The sequence below is a fragment of the Schistocerca serialis genome, chromosome 9 (assembly GCF_023864345.2).
Source record: "Schistocerca serialis cubense isolate TAMUIC-IGC-003099 chromosome 9, iqSchSeri2.2, whole genome shotgun sequence".
NCBI classification, from domain to species: Eukaryota; Metazoa; Arthropoda; class Insecta; order Orthoptera; family Acrididae; genus Schistocerca; species Schistocerca serialis.
Genome location: NC_064646.1, coordinates 404,920,450 through 404,936,750, shown reverse-complemented (window position 1 = coordinate 404,936,750; position 16,301 = coordinate 404,920,450). Strand labels below are relative to the sequence as shown.

At 43.2% G+C, this 16,301-nt stretch overlaps 1 protein-coding gene across 1 annotated transcript in view; it reads right to left on the bottom strand.

The window, feature by feature from the left end:
* Positions 1–2,125: 2,125 nt before the first annotated feature.
* The window catches only part of LOC126419657 (protein still life, isoform SIF type 1-like), a 255,372-nt gene continuing 241,196 nt past the window's right edge, over positions 2,126–16,301 (bottom strand). The window contains exon 11 of the mRNA XM_050086846.1: positions 2,126–3,043. Coding sequence (XP_049942803.1) covers positions 2,812–3,043 — 232 coding nt within the window. The 3' untranslated portion in view covers positions 2,126–2,811. The remainder of the gene's footprint in view (positions 3,044–16,301) is intronic.

Below are 16,301 nucleotides of genomic sequence, written 5' to 3'. Positions count from 1 at the left end.
GTCACTAAGGAAGTTTCACGAAACTGCCTCTCTTCCCGATGAAGTCTGTGTGCTGGGTAGAGCTTGTTTCTCAAACTGGCAGCAGTTCTCTCTGGATGCGATAAGGTAGAGCTTAGCGAATAATTCTGCGCGTCTTCGGTCTCGGAATCGCAGCTGACAGTAGAGTCACACAGTTAAAGCTTTCACGACTGGCTGTCATATTTGCTGGTGAATCTTCCGGCTTGTGTGAGCGTGGTTTATGGAACATTTTCCTTCCCTCCGCGTCTTGCCTACTGGCAGGACGGATGTCGGAGAGTGACGTAAATAACGTGAAATGGGGGCGTGATAGGCAGAGATAATCCTTGTCAAAGATAATTTACAACTACCCATTTGTCATCTGTGAAAGATAAAATTTATCTATCAAGTCTCTGGAACTACTGTCCATGTATCATTAAGTTCGATGGCTCCCACTTTTCTGTTAAAAACTGTTCAGATACTTACAGTGTGATTAAGGTGCCCCTACCGCTATCGTTTTATGCAACCCGCAATTTTATAGTTGGCCTTGATAAACCACACGAGAGATTTTCATAATCTGTCGTTCGCTACGTGCAAACTATTAGCCCTACAGAAAAAAAATGAGTAGGACCTTTGAAGTTAAAGAAGTTAAATTTTTTATTGTTATGTTTCCTTTGGAGGCAACAGTTTTCGAGTTATTCTAGTAATACGTACAAAAATTATCTTCAAACGCACCTCCACCCCCCAGCCAGGATTTCCAGCATGCCGTTCGTGGCCCTCTCTCCTACCACTGCTCAAAAATTTCCGACTACTCGAATTATTCGACTTCTTTTACTGCCTTCTGATTGAGCTACAACGCTACTAGCATAGTCGGCTATTTCTAACATTGCTAATTTAAATGTGTCCATGAGGTTGATGAAAGAAACACGACTTTTGTAAATATTGCGCTAAAGCTTATAAGCACAGTAGTTTTGTAGTCAGAACGCCTTACGAAAACAATGATGTAAATGTTCATTTTACAAAATCTTACAAAACTGATAGTTAAAATTTACACAAACGTCAGTTTTTCAAATTGTAAGTGCTCCACTTCGCCGGTGGCTTAATAAGGCCAATCAACACAGACGAAGAACGGAATACGGTTAAATAACTGGTGCAGCAGCATTATTTCTACAGTGATAGCAGGGAGTGTCATGAACTGTATACTAGAAATCCTGACCGTGGGAGCTGAGTGTAAGAGTGGGAGTGCATTTGAAGGTCGCGTTTGTATATTTTTCTTGAATAACGCGAAAACTAAGGCCTCTAGCGGAAACGTATCCCAATACAAAATTTAACGACATTAAATTTCGTACAAAAAGGTCCTGTTAATTTTTTCTATAGGGCTAATAATTTTTGCGTACCGAGTGATAAAATATGAAAATCTCGCGCGTGGTTTATGAAGGCTAGCTGTAGCACTGTGAATTGGATAAAACGATAGCTGTAGATGCATCTGAATCACCATGTATGTATTTGAATGGTTCCTCTGTCTTCACAAGTCACAATACGTTTGTGTCCTCCCTAGAGAATTAAACATCATTGACTGTGGACGATAAGGCGATACTGAAAAGAAATATTGCAAAGTTTTAGCGACTCCATTTGACGCAATGTCCTGCAGCTGTACTCCTATTTAAGTTATTTGGCATTTGACAGAGAGTGAGCTGGAGCCGCCCCATAACTCGTGCACAAACGGGAACTGTACTGGCATTGTCGACCCCCACTGCGTTGCCAATTTGGCTACACAAAGCATTGTGCCTGGCAGCTCTCAAGCAGTACATTTTTCTTGGCGTGAAAATTTCAACTATGTCCAGGAAAAATACTAGCCATTGCTCCGGCCGTAACTGAAACTAAGAGATGTTTTTTACATAGTCATACACGTACGTAAATTTCAGAAATTTTAAGTGATTTTTGTAGGGATACAGACTTTGATCTTCAAACTTCTTACGAGTTATATATTGAGACAATTGCGAAAACACGCAGTTTTCCGGAACTTATAAAAAAGCAAACACAAAGCGAAATGAAACTTTGAAAAGATCCGTTGCTGAGCAAAGTATTTTGGCATTCAACGAAAAAAAAAATAGTTCAACGAGTTCAGTAGTTTTCATGATATGACATGATACATTTAAAACTGTTTCGTGGGGGGAAACAGTATATTCCATTCAGAAAAATTACCATACCTTCGGCCCTAAATAAATCATGGGCAGATTTTTGAAACGCTTAGAGATACTATACAGATCAGTACCATACGCGGATTTCAGATTTTTCGTGATAGCGGTGGAAAATAGAGACTTCAAAGCGATTTTGTAAAATTTTTGTCTTAAAACCGTCAAGAGATGCGGATAAATTAATTTTTAATCAACTGTCGGTTCCGATCTTTTGATCACCTTCGTGTGGTTAAAACAGCCTTCCTACTGTGACATCACATGGAATAAAACCCATTCCGCGTAACTGGCTTTTATTTGACGCCACAGTCATAATGTTGGCAGGAAAGGCTGAAGTAAATAATTGTATGATACCTGAAGATGAACAGACTAGCGAAACTGTTGGTAGATATGGAATTATTTTATCACCAACTCTTGGTGGTTTTGAAAAATGACCATTTTGAAATATTTACTACCGTAGGGTCAGGACTACGTCGCGACTTGTGATCCTGAACGTCAACTGCCTCCTAATTTAAATCGGACTATAAGGATCACATCGAAGCCTAGCAGCTTTCAGAACGCTTCTTGACGAAACATCACACCTTCCGTACTTGAGACGTGTCGGAGCACACTGAAGTGGGGTCTACCTGTACGGGGTCTGTTCGCTGAGGCTCGCCGGCGTACTTACCGGAGACGGTGACCAGAGCTGCGTGCACGAGGACGGCAGACGGAGGAAGAGACTTACCTCAGAGGAGGTGAGGTAGCAGAGGCGCGAGTCCGTGCTCTCGATGGAGGCCTGCTGCACGATGCCGTAGCGGCTCTCGCGGTCGCTCATGTAGTCGGAGCGCAGGCTGTCCTGCCGGTCGAAGATGTTCCTGCAACACCACCCCAGCAGGTCACGGCCCGGCTTCCTGGCCTCAGGTGCTCAACAGCTCCCCTTCAGTTTTACTCCCAATTTCTCCTATGTGGAACACACTACAACACGAGGTTCCCCAGCATATCGCTTGAGAGAGGGTGGAGTGGGCAGACCTCTTCCCTCCTACAATGTCTTCACAAACCGAACTCAAATCCTGCCCCCTCCCCCAACACACATGCAACAGTTTAGTACGCCCGGTCCCGCCCGTGATTTTCATCTGTCACTTATCAACTCTTTCCCCTTTCATCAGTCATCCACTAACAGTAAAAATTCCAATTTGCGTCGCGGTTCGAAGGCTACGTTAAATACACTACTGGCCATTAAAATTGCGACACCAAGAAGAAATACAGATAGTAAACGGGTATTCATTGGACAAATATATTATACTAGAACTGATATGTGATTACATTTTCACGCAATTTGGGTGCATAGATCCTGAGAAATCTGTACCCAGAACAACGACCTCTGGCCGTAATAACGGCCTTGATACGCCTGGGCATTGAGTCAAACAGACCTTGGATGGCGTGTACAGGTACAGTTGCCCATGCAGCTTCAACACGATACCACAGTTCATCAGGAGTAGTGACTAGCGTATTGTGACAAGCCAGTTGCTCAGCCACCATTGAAGAGACGTTTTCAGTTGGTGAGAGATCTGGAGAATGTGCTGGCCAGGGCAGCAGTTGAACATTTTCTGAATCCAGAAGGACCCGTACAGGACCTGCAACATGCGGTCGTGCATTATCCTGCTGAAATGTAGGGTTTCGCAGGGATCGAATGAAGGGTAAAGCCACGGGTCGTAACACATCCGAGATGTAACGTCCACTGTTCAGAGTGCCGTCAATGAGAACAACAGGTGACCGAGACGTGTAACCAACGGTACCCCATACCATCACGCCGGATGATACGCCGGTATGGCGATGACGAATACACGCTTCCAATGTGCGTTCACCGTGATGTCGCCAAAAACGGATGCGACCATCATGATGCTGTAAACAGAACCTGGATTCATCCGAAAAGATGACGTATTGCCATTCGTGCACCCAGGTTCGTCGCAGGTGCTCCTGTCTGTGATGCAGCGTCAAGGGTAACCGACCCCGTGGTCTCCGAGCTGATAGTCCATGCTGCTGCAAACTTCGTCGAACTGTTCATGCAGATGGTTGTTGTCTTGCAAACGTCCCCATCTGTTGACTCACGATCCGTTACAGCCATGCGGATAAGATGCCTGTCATCTCGACTGCTAGTGATACGAGGCTGTTGGGATCCAGCACGGCGTTCCGTATTACCCTCCTAAACCCACCGATTCCATATTCTGCTAACAGTCATTGGATCTCGACCAACGCGAGCAGCAATCTCGCGATACGATAAACCGCAATCGCGACAGGCTACAATCCGACCTTTATCAAAGTCGGAAACGTGATGGTACGCATTTCTCCTCCTTACACGAGGCATCACAACAACGTTTCACCAGGCAACGCCGGTCAACTGCTGTTTGTGTATGAGAAATCGGTTTTAAACTTTCCTCATGTCAGCACGTTGTAGGTGTCGCCATCGGCGCCAGCCTTGTGTGACTGCTCTGAAACGCTAATCATTTGCGTATTACAGCATCTACTTCCTGTCGGTTAAATTACTAGGCTGTAGCACGTCATCTTCGTGGTGTAGCAATTTTAATGGCCAGTAGTGTAGTAATCCCACTTATAACTATCTGAATAAGACAGTTCTAAGATCGGAGGAAAGCCCCGGCATACCACCACCAACAGTGCCATGTCTAGCAAAAAACCGCTGTGTTCAAACCAGCCTTCGTGTTGACGAAAGCTTTACTTTTACCAAAACTGGACATACTTGTTAATAAGGAGTGATCCGCGAACATTATTTCTCTAAAATACGCTTATTTCCTATCTGTCGGTTGCTGCCTTATCTTAACCTGAATACTGATTTCAGGCAATGTCACACATTTTTAGCTCATTGGTACTTACACAACCACCCGTGTTACAGAAGTACAAGTTTCAGTGTCATGTACACTAGGTATATATGAATGATTATAAGCGCGACGGTACATGAAACTACTAACCAGGAGACAAAATAGCTACTGTACGACTGAAAATAGTTGTATTTACTTCTTCCACTTTTAATAAAACTGAAAAATGTAATGGACATCGAATAGTAGAAAATATAATATACAAGAAACTATCAGTCACGATTGCGGTAATGAAACCAACTTTTACCTAGGTTTCAGCCCAAATAATTGAGCTTTCTTCAGAAGATATACCTGAATCTGTAATGTGTTTAACAGGGCATAGTCTAGAAATAAAACTAAAACAGCCTGAATTTCTAGACACTGCTCTCTTAGACAAATTATAGATTCAGGTATATCTTCTGAAGAAGGCTCAATTATTTGGGCTGAAACCTAGGTAAACGTTGGTTTCATTACCGCAATCGAGTCTGATAGTTTCTTAGATTATCGCGAATGCTGAATGTGCTGCAATGTTGAATGTACAAAAAAGTAGCAAATATGTCCAAAACCATTTGTTGTGGATTCTCAAAAGTATTTCGTCATTCACCGCGAAACTACTACGAATGCTCATCCATTCTCGTTTCCACGCTCAGATCCTGGTTATGCACTTGGGGGAATATTGATACCTATACACTGCATTACTCAAATAGTTTCTTCTCATTGGATATGGTGGGAGGGAGGTGTGTGGGAGTGGCCATTCTCTCTTGTTGTTGTTGGTAGAAGGATGCAAGGATGTGCTCACTACGTCTCGATGACTACGTGAGTGTCGCACCAGATCTCATAGCGACAAATGTCGCTTTATAGTGGAATATGGTTATTATTTTGCCCGCGGTGAAAACCAACACTTGCACATGGCTTCCGCGATATTTTGGAACCTATGTCCTATGGAAAAGGAAACTGAGGCTCTGTTAGATGACCATCAGTTTGCTCTTCGGGAAGGTAAAGGCTGAAACTGGTAATGGAAACAAGACGTAAGAAAATCAGGTTACATTCATAGGCTTAGTTGACCCAGAAAAAAGTGTTCAACAAAGTAAAACGCTGCAAGACGTTCTAAATTCTGAGAAAGATAGAAGTAAGCTGTAGGGAAGCATAGACAATCACTTATATTTTTGTCTGGGAACTCCTCCAAAAGCTCTGGAACGATTTCAACCAAATTTGGCACAGAAACAGTAGGCTTCAGGAGTATCAGCTCTGTGGCGTTCATATAATTTCCCAGCTCCAATAGGAGGAGACGTATGGGCAAATACATGTTTATTTCCCAGTCCCTGCATGACAGGCGTGGTGTGTGAGAATAGTATGGGCCAGTTGTATAGACTTCCTTTGCAATGCGGCCTATATGTCAGGGGCAATTTTCAAGCCTCTGGTGCTTCCTGTCCCGCATGACAGGAATTGGGAGTAATATTGGCCTTCTTCTTAGAACTGAATGGCAGGGGCTACACGTGCCAACGAGCGTAGCTGGGGACAGGATGTGACGGATGGAGAAGGGGATGGACAAAGGGAGATGGAGGAGGAAACAGACGCATAGGAGAGGAGGGCTAGGCGCATACGCCGGCCGCGGTGGTCTCGCGGTTAAGGCACTCAGTCCGGAACCGCGCGACTGCTACGGTCGCAGGTTCGAATCCTGCCTCGGGCATGGATGTGTGTGATGTCCTTAGGTTAGTTAGGTTTAAGTAGTTCTAAGTTCTAGGGGACTGATGACCTCAGAAGTTAAGTCCCATAGTGCTCAGAGCCATTTGAACCATTTTTTTTCTAGGCGCATACGGAAGGTGGAAGGTATAGAGGGGTAATAGGTAGAAATGGAAGGTGGCAGGTGTAGGTGGAAAGAGAGTATGTTCAAAAGGAGGAGGGGAGGGGGGAGATATGGTCAGATATAGAACTGGACAAAGATAATTACCGGAGGTGATGAAGAGGCAGAGGGAGTGGAGAGGAGGAGAGAGAGACAGATAGAGGTGGTGTATTAGGCTTCCATCTCTATTCTTCAATGTATACATCGAAGAAACAATGACGGAAATAAAAGAAATGTTCAGTTCTAGGTTTAAAATTCTGCGTGAAATATCAATTATAAGATTCGCTGAAGACATTGCTATAGCCAGTGAAAGCAAGAAAGCGTTATTTATTTATTTATTGCAAAATTATAGTCCTGTTATCTTGTTTTAAAACATGTCGTATACATTACAATTTTTGTTTGTCATCTTTTTTGTAGTTTTTTGTTTTGTTTTTATTTACATCATTTTACAAAGAATAATATCCTTCTAAAATAACAGTAATTTAACGTTGAAATATAAATAAAATTTTGTTGAGAAGAAGATAGAATAGAGGAGACATCCCTTAGTGCCACCACAGATTCTGACTGGCGGTGAATATCTCGGAATGGTTTCTTCAAGCTTTTGATCACCAGTCACAACAAAAAAGTTTGTTTAGTACTAGAGAAATAGAAAAATAATACTACTAATCCTATGCATTAACATTGCGTGGTTATCAGTGTACATCTTTTGGTGCTTCCTTGGCTAGATCGCAAGCACCTTACGGTTATTTGCTATTACATCTTGTCTTTCCCCCTCCTGTTGCTCTTCAGTGTCACTATTTTCGCTGTCACTGTGAGTGTCGCTATCCGCCCTCTCGAGATTGGTGTTACGTTGCATACAGGCATGTCTGTTACTTCGTGCCCGTAGGTATTCTTCACGCGCTGTTTTTGAAACACCGTTTGTCAATGCATTTTGTTATGGTCATTGCTCTTCGTCTCTTTTTGCTGTATGGATACGTATGTCTGTTTCTGTGTAGTCTAAGCGCAGCGTACGTCTGTTGTTTAGCATTGCCGGCAGAAGAAGGTAGTGCGTTCTGGGGAAACTTCTTCCCTGCATCTGCACGAAGGTGTCCGTGTTCGATTCAAGCGGTTTAAGTGCGTGGAATACGGTCCGTGTCCGGCTGAGAAATGTACCATATCGCGGCTGCGTTCGATATGTTTCATTCTGAACCGAACCTTATTCCACGAAGGAAGTTGTGAAGTCTTCGCCCCTTATCACTTAAATCCCACTCACCTTGCCATGTATCCAAACGCCAACTTTTAATGTGGCGTGTCGTCTGTATCGGTACAATAGTTAGTGTGTGTACTTTACCCTGTCTCCCCATCTTTAGCCAGTACTTTGCAGCTCTGTATTTGATGGTGATATCTACGCGGCAAGCATTGAAGGACATAATGAATGAAACGAACCGTCTGCTGAGCACAGAATATACACTGAGGATGAGGCGGAATGTAATTAGGTGTATCAGAAATAAGATTACCGATAATCTTAACATCAAAACTGGGGGCAGCGAAGAAGACAAACTTAAGGAACTGTGCTGCCATGGAAGCAATATAACCCATGGCAGAAGAAGCAAGGAGGAAATAAAAAGCTGATTGTGCAGGCAGAGTGGAAACTGGTGATCTATGTAAGTTTGCTAGTTCCAAACATTAGCCTTAACCTTGGAGCATAGCATTGTATGGTACTGAATCATGGACTGTCGAACAATCAGAAAAAGAGAGTCGAAGCGTTTCAGACGTTATGCTTCAAACGTAAGTTGAAAATTGAGATAAAGAATGGAGGAATTCTGTAAAGAATGGAAGAAGAAAAGGACATATGGAAATCACCGAAAATAAGAAGAGACAGGATGATGGGACATGGTACTAGAGGGAACTGTAGAGGTTAAAAATTTTAGGGGGACACTGAGATTGGACCACATCCAATAAATAATTCAAAATTTAGGGAGCATGCGCTACTGTGAGATGAAGGACTTCAAAATGGTTCAAATGGCTCTGAGCACTATGGGACTTAACGTCTGAGGTCATCAGTCCCCTAGAACTTAGAACTACTTAAACCTAACTAACCTAAGGACATCACACACATCCATGCCCGATGCAGGATTCGAACCTGCGACCGTAGAGAAGGACTTCGTGAGAGGGTGTACGAGTGTAAACAGTAAAATTCTGAGGACTTAGGAAAAGGCCACATGCACAATCAACACGGACACAAGAGAATGGGAAGTGGCTCCATTATGTTCTTCCAGAATTCGAAATAATTCAAAATTAACTCTGTGAGAAGTACAGGAAACCATTCAGGGAAATCCCCACATTGCACTTTTAGTTTCAGGAATTTTAGTTTCAAAATTACTTTTGGTATTTTTGGTTTGTGGTTTTAAGAAGATTTTCAACGAAAAAATGAAAAAATAATACACTTAAAAGAGTAGGTGAGTGTGATCTGAAGATACGAATCCTGTCCTTAAACGATCGTGGTCGTTCATCTCGTATTTCACCTTCGGCAGTGCTTTGCTAATGTGAGTAATTCCTTCCTGCATCGTGTTCCGAAGTTCAACTTTCAATTACAGGTCCTTGTATAACTGTGTGGGTAAGTCAGTTCAAAGGTCAGAAAGAAGCTAGGGCATTCCACCCCACGTAGGTCGAGCTCACAGTGGTACGGAAAGCAACTTTCGGGTTCGAACGAGCTACCTCAAAATCAAGGGCGATTGTGTCAGCGTGCATTGGTTGCAAACCCCGGAACAGAAATACACTTTCCGTTTGCGAAATGTGACTGTACTCTTAAGTGTTTCTGTTAAGTGTAGATGCCTGGAGTTTGTAGTTTCTGCCTTACGTCGTTGATGTCTTCTAAGAAGTTTTAGGAGCCAAAAAAGTCTTCCAACTGCTGCTGCTGTTTCGGAAAAATCGTGGCCTATCTGTAGTAAGCAGGCACAAGAGCTAGGACGAGAAAAGTCAGTAGACGAGGCCATGGGACGAAAGGGAACCCCAATAACGCAATTCTTTTAGGAACCGAAAAAGTGTTCCAGCAGCTGCTGCTGCTGTTTTCGAAAAATCATGGCGTAAATGCAGTAAACACGCACTACAGCTAGGAAGAGAACAGCAGGCAGACGTGCCGATGGGAGGAGAGAGAACCCCAATAGCTAAATAGTCGTGTGGTCCTGTAGTAGGACATTAAAAGGTGCTGGGCATAAGACTGTCCAATAAGAGTCAGTGGTCCTCGGTGTAAAGATAGATGAAGCAACCTGATCTCTCCACATGCCGTCTTCAGGAAGCAAAGATAGTCTGTTTTCAGCTTTTCCAGTGCCACCCAGTTGGGCACGGGTGTTGGGTGATATCCATCTGATCACCCGCAGGCAGGTGCAGTTACCTACCAGGCAGCTCTGTTGCACGCATACTGCACATGTGTGAACCACTTGGCCATGGCAGTAGAGTCGTGTACGCTGCTGGTGCATCAAATGTTCGCCCACACCAGCTCGTGCTGCTAAAATGCACCCGTCTGTCCATGAGTGGGCCATCAAGTTGAAAGGAACCTATATGATGTTGAAAGTAGAGAGAAACCAGCGAAATTAGATATAATCAAATAACAGCAGTGAACCATGACAGCTCGTACTGATAGTGGTCCTCCACTATTAGCTCTGGTTGGTTACCCAGCCATGTCATCAGCGGGACTCGTGTCATGGGCTGGAAGTCATTCTGACTTGGCTTTCAGACTTGAGAGGATGGGCAAAATAGTACCTGTCACAAGGCCCGCGGGCCTGGGCTCTGCAGATTTGCAACGGGAAGCAGTCGTGTTGTCAGGTCTCTATTCTGTAAAAATATGTGATAGTCTGAGGGCACTGATAAGTGGCAGGTTGAATGGATGATGATGATGTTTGGTCTGTGGGTCCCTCAACGACGCAGTTATCAGCGCCCATGGAAACTCCCAATATTTTTACTGTACAGGCTCGCCATTTTCCCGAATGATGATGAAATGATGAGAACAACACAAACACCCAGTCCCTGGGTGGAGAAAAAGCCCAACCAGCTGGGAGTCGAGCCCAGGACCCTGTGATCCAGAGGTAGCAACGCCAACCTCTAGGCCACTAGCTGTAGACAGAGGTTTGGTGGATTGAGTAACTTGCTGCTGCAGACACCATTGCATGCGTCGGCTGGCATCCCCAGGGTCACGTTTCTGGTCATTTGCTTCCGTTTCCGCAGTCTGCAAATTATGCCTCTTGACACTCACCCGGACCAGCCTTATTTGCATTGTCAAGCTTCGTCAGTTGCTGCAACGACTGTCTCTGATACTGTATTAGGTGTCTGTCTTGCTCATAGTTACAGTAGACACCATCGAATGTGGATTAATTGAAGACTATTCTGTGTTTTGGAGCTTTAAAAACAGACTAACTATACCTTCTTTTTTCCTACAGCAGAAAATTGTTATTTAATTCTGTTGGATGCTTTGGAGCTTAACGAGCTGATTAACTTTATCTTGTGTTCTTTAAACTGCTCAACATTGTAATGCCATGATTTTTTCTGGGTATTTCCTGTGGATTAATCCATCTATTGATCGTAGTAGTTAAAATAAGGCAGTTTTATTAATGTTTCCTGACTTTTTTTTAATCTTAAGTACATTATCGGTTTAAGACTTCATGAAAGTGTTCGCCCTGTTTGCGTTGTGTAAAACTGTTATGCTAGATTTTAATCAACTGCTTTTTTGATGTTATACTATGGCCAGTTACTGTGGGAACTTAGAGAGTCGGGAAGAGTGTACGTCCAGTTTTGGTGACTGAGGCAGTCTCTTGGCTCTGTGGATTACCCTTCTTGTTAAAAAAAGTATCTTGGTGTGTCTTCATACGTTGTCTATTTTTGGTAAGGCTTCGACAACGTTTAGTGTTTCTTTCTTGATTAATGTAGTGTCGGCCTCATTAGATAAAATTCTGGTTTCTTTTTGGAAATGACCTTTTATTTTTGTGTGCTTCTGTACCCAGCTCTTCAACCCTACCTTTCAAGCAGACTATGTGCACATTCCTCAGACTATTGCGAAGAAAAAATTGGTGTGGTGATTTTGTCGAAAAATTGTATTTTGCGACATGCGCCTCTTCCCGCTGCCCAGCTAGCCACGCTTGCACGGATTTACTGCTCGAGAGTCTCTCTGGCACGTTTGGCAGAGTGTGGCCAACACCAGTGCCACAGTGAAATTTCCTGCATTGGCGCAACAAAGCAGGACAGTCTGCAGCAAGATGAGGAACTGACAACAGTATTAACAGGTCAACACTGGGACTCTTGTGAAATTGGGTTGAAATCTTACCACATATTGCTGGGGATCAGGCTTTGCTGCAACAGCCATGTTTGACTGATGGGCAGGCTGGGCCTGGAGGTGTTGGAGTCAAGAGAAGGGAGTCTACAGTATGGAGAAGTACCGGAAATCGGCGCCGTGGCCACCACGGAACTGGATGACAGACCTATTGTGTGTTACCAGGGGCTGGGGATTGGTGCTACAGCCAGTGTTGTCTGTCGGTGTGTTGACCCTGGATGTACTGGTCAGTGGGACGGAATACACGCAACGCAAACGCTTGAGCGACTGCCAGAGGCCACTGTGTGTAACACCTGAGAAGTGTTGGTCGGTGGTAGGCCTTGTGCGGGGCAGTGGCCACATTTGTTTGGGTATGGCGAGGCACAACCAATTAGTCACTGCAGATTGCCGTTTGGGGGGGGGGGGGGGGTGAGCTGCAGTTCGTTGGCGGCTAGCAACCAAGATGGAAAGAGGAACAGTCTGGAACTTGGAACGCCGTGGGGCCAGGCAGCGTGTAGAGGCACAACAATCGGTGCAGGGTGTGGTCAAGCTCTGTGTGGAGATCACCTACTTGAAGAATGTGCAGTGTGTAGAGAAGAAAGTTGTAACCACAGCTAGAAATAAAGAATAGTGGAGATTAGTTATTGCTGTACTGTACAGAGCATTAAGGTTGTGCTTTTATCACCCACATCGATGGGGGTTGGGGGAGGGGGCAGCTGGCAGATTCTCAGGGAAGTTACTGTGTCGTGGGTACTGAACACAATGGAGACAGTCAGAGGCTGTTTTCTGTGTTACGTTTTGTGTTTACACTAAGGGCATTTTTCCACGGTTGTACATAGTCTTAAGATTTGTGTATGCAGCTGTCCATTACCGGTGTATTAGGCAGACTTGTGTAGTCGTCTTTTAAGAAGTATTAAGCTGGTGTAGTTTGTTGATAGCAGATGTAGGTCTTATTGTACTTTTTATTCATTTAGTATTCAGTGTGATTCTGGTTGTCTGATTATGAAGACACTACAATATCATACTGTGAATATTATGAAGTCTCTCTGTTCTTGATTGGTACCAACTTGTATGTCACTAGGGAAGCATAAGATCAGAATTTGAATATACTGTATTTCCTTAGGATTAGTTTTTTATTATTTTCTGCGCTGCGGTCAGTTTTAAGAAAGAATTATTTTGGATCAGAATTCTGTTTATTTGGTATAAATGCTAGGCATTTCTATACATATCATTTGTGCATTGTGTGATATACACTTTCTTAATAAATGCTAATTGTAAAATAGGCCCATGCTTGAACAATACCCAGCCCAAATTCCACTCCCTCCAAACCCTGCACTATAACTGGTGGCAGACTGTGGTTGTGCGTTGTGCTGGTGTGTTACCTACAGCCTTAGCATTAGCTTGTTGAGAAACTGTATCTTGTTTTCCTTTGTGGCGTTCCAGATATAACTGCTAGTGGTTTGGCAACCGCAATATGTGTATGGAAGGAGGAGCTGACTCTTGAAATATTTTTCAAGGGTGGGGTGCTGTCAGCCCTGAGCCGAGGTATCCCATCAACTTCTAGCCACTGCAGTTGACAGTTGGGGAGCAGATGGATGAAACTGACAACAATGAGTTGGACCTCATAGAGACAGAAGTGAAACTTTAGTTTTTTGAACGTGAGACTCTTTCACTTGTGCTGCTGGGTAGATTACAAGTTAGGGCTACGCTTATGTAAATAGGGTTATTGGTTTGTTGTTTTTGGTGAAGGAACTAGAAGTTAGGAAGGCATTAAATCATTTACATGATAGGGCAAGTCTCGGTAGACATTGTTATTCATGAATTATTGTCTGTATCATCCCTGCACAATAGCAAGATGGATTTGTGTGTCGTTCCTGTGGAGGCGGTTAACAAAACTCAGGTGGAAGAACTGGAACCAGAAGGTAGAACACGGAAATTTTTTTTGGATCGGTTTCCCACTTCACCAGTGCAAGTTGTGCAGCGGGTAGTGAGGGCTTTGTTGGCTGACTATTGTGGGACATATTCTTCTGCACTTATGATGGGATGTTTGTTACTCTAGACAATGTCTTATTTCTTTTTTATGTTCCTCTGTATGGGCATAGCGGAAGCTGTTTGACAAGTTGATGCACTTGATGATGACAAAGGTGGGCTACACAAAAGTTTCCAACTCAGATCAGTGTTCTCTGTACCCTGTTTTTATTAGTGCATCAGTGGCAGTCACTGTGACTGATGTTCTCGTGATGCTTGCAACTCATACTGTATTTTGTAATGATTTTCTGAGTGGGTAGTATGAGTCATGAAACTTAATTTTGTGTAACGCTTCTCTTTCCGCTGGTCCAGATGACAATGCTTGCGAGGATTAAGCCAGTCTCACATGGTGTAAGATATGCTGTAAGCTTACTTGCCAGTTTGAGTGACAGCTTCCTTCCTGGCTCTGTCATCTAATAGCTGGGTGCCCTGCAGGGAGCTGTGCATGGTTTCCGTGATAGCTACAATCCTAGTTTCCTTGTAAGTCCTTGTAAGGTTCCCCAAATGCTACTTGCCCTGTCCAATCATGAATCCAGTTTGACATTAGGCGTCACAGCCTGCAGGGCAGGAACGCTCACACAACGCCAGATAACCCTTCGGACAAAACAGAATGCCATGTGCCGCCAGCTAATCTATAATATTTCTCAAACAAATATAAAGAAACTACTGAGCAAAAAATCTGATTCTTGCACATATCATAGCTTCATTCGTAAGCTTCACAATGGAGTGCCTTTCGTTTCATTAATGAACATATTTATTGTGATAGTTCGGGATTAGGAAAGGTATTGTAAGAAATTGTTAAAGTTTTAAGTGAAAAATGGGAGTCACTGTGAATTTGCCTTAGATGTGTGTTAGCTCATATGTTGCTGTGAATGAAATATGGATAGCATACTGAATCATTCTTTAAAATTTCGAGATATTGCTATCTGTCTCCAATGTTTGAAAATGGTATGTACCTAATGCACTACATCCTGAATGAGCACGCCAGCAAAAAAGATGAATATTTACAAACCCTGTTATGTTTGACGAAATCTTGTTACCGTATTTCAAACCATTTATGAGATACAAGACATTTATGAGTATTTCACTCAGGCTTTTTCGCTGGTCCGAGTATTTTGCATGTAGTGCTTTACATACAGTCAGTTTTCTCGAGATGGAGACAGATAGCATTATCCTCCCAAGTATACAGAATAATACAATATGTTAGCTACATTGTCATGTATAATCTAGCATGCACCAAACTCTAATTTATAGCGACCCATATTTTTGAACGCAAAACTTTCGGATTTCTTACACTAGTTTACTTAATCTCGAAATATCACGATAACTATGGTCTTTAAGAAAATAATAGGCGGTTCATTATGAAGCTAACGAATGAAGCTGTCAGATGGGGTAGCATCAAATTTTTTACCGAATAGTGTCTCTATGAGAAAGATTACGAAATGACCAGTCTGCACGCCTTGCCGTGCATGCAGTCAAGCGAGTCTGCTCCCTCCAGCTCCGAATATTACACTGTGTGGAAGATTCAGCATGTGAGGTAACTGCTGCCCCTCCCTGCTAGCTGGCAGTCACGTGGGCCATCTAGCAAACTTATGTAGAGCGTTACTCCATGTTAGAAGGCCTATAGTGACTGGGGAGTCTCGCAAGAGACTCACTTTCACCCTCCTCTAGGAAGACTTAATATTAACTTCCTTTGGTATGATTTCAGATAGTAAATAATTTTTAAGAAAAAGGATCGCCTCTAACATACACCTCCGACGGTAACGGACATAATACAACAAATAATGAACCAATCGGAATTCACATAACCCTCAAACAAAATGCTCATTTGTTAATTTTTTTTCTTGGAAAACACGGTAGGCTTTTAAAACTTCTTATACGTATATCAATTTTTCGGTAATTGGTCTGAAAGATATGTATGCTGACGAAGTATTACAGACTCAATATCGATGTTTTCGGTATACAGGGTCTTTTATATATAGGGTAAACCCGACGTCCAACGACAATATTTCTGACGTTGTTCAGTGATATTTTCTGAATATGTTGTTACAAGGAACTCGTAGCCTCCGTTGGTTAGCTACAGGATAATAATATATTTATGATTTATTCGG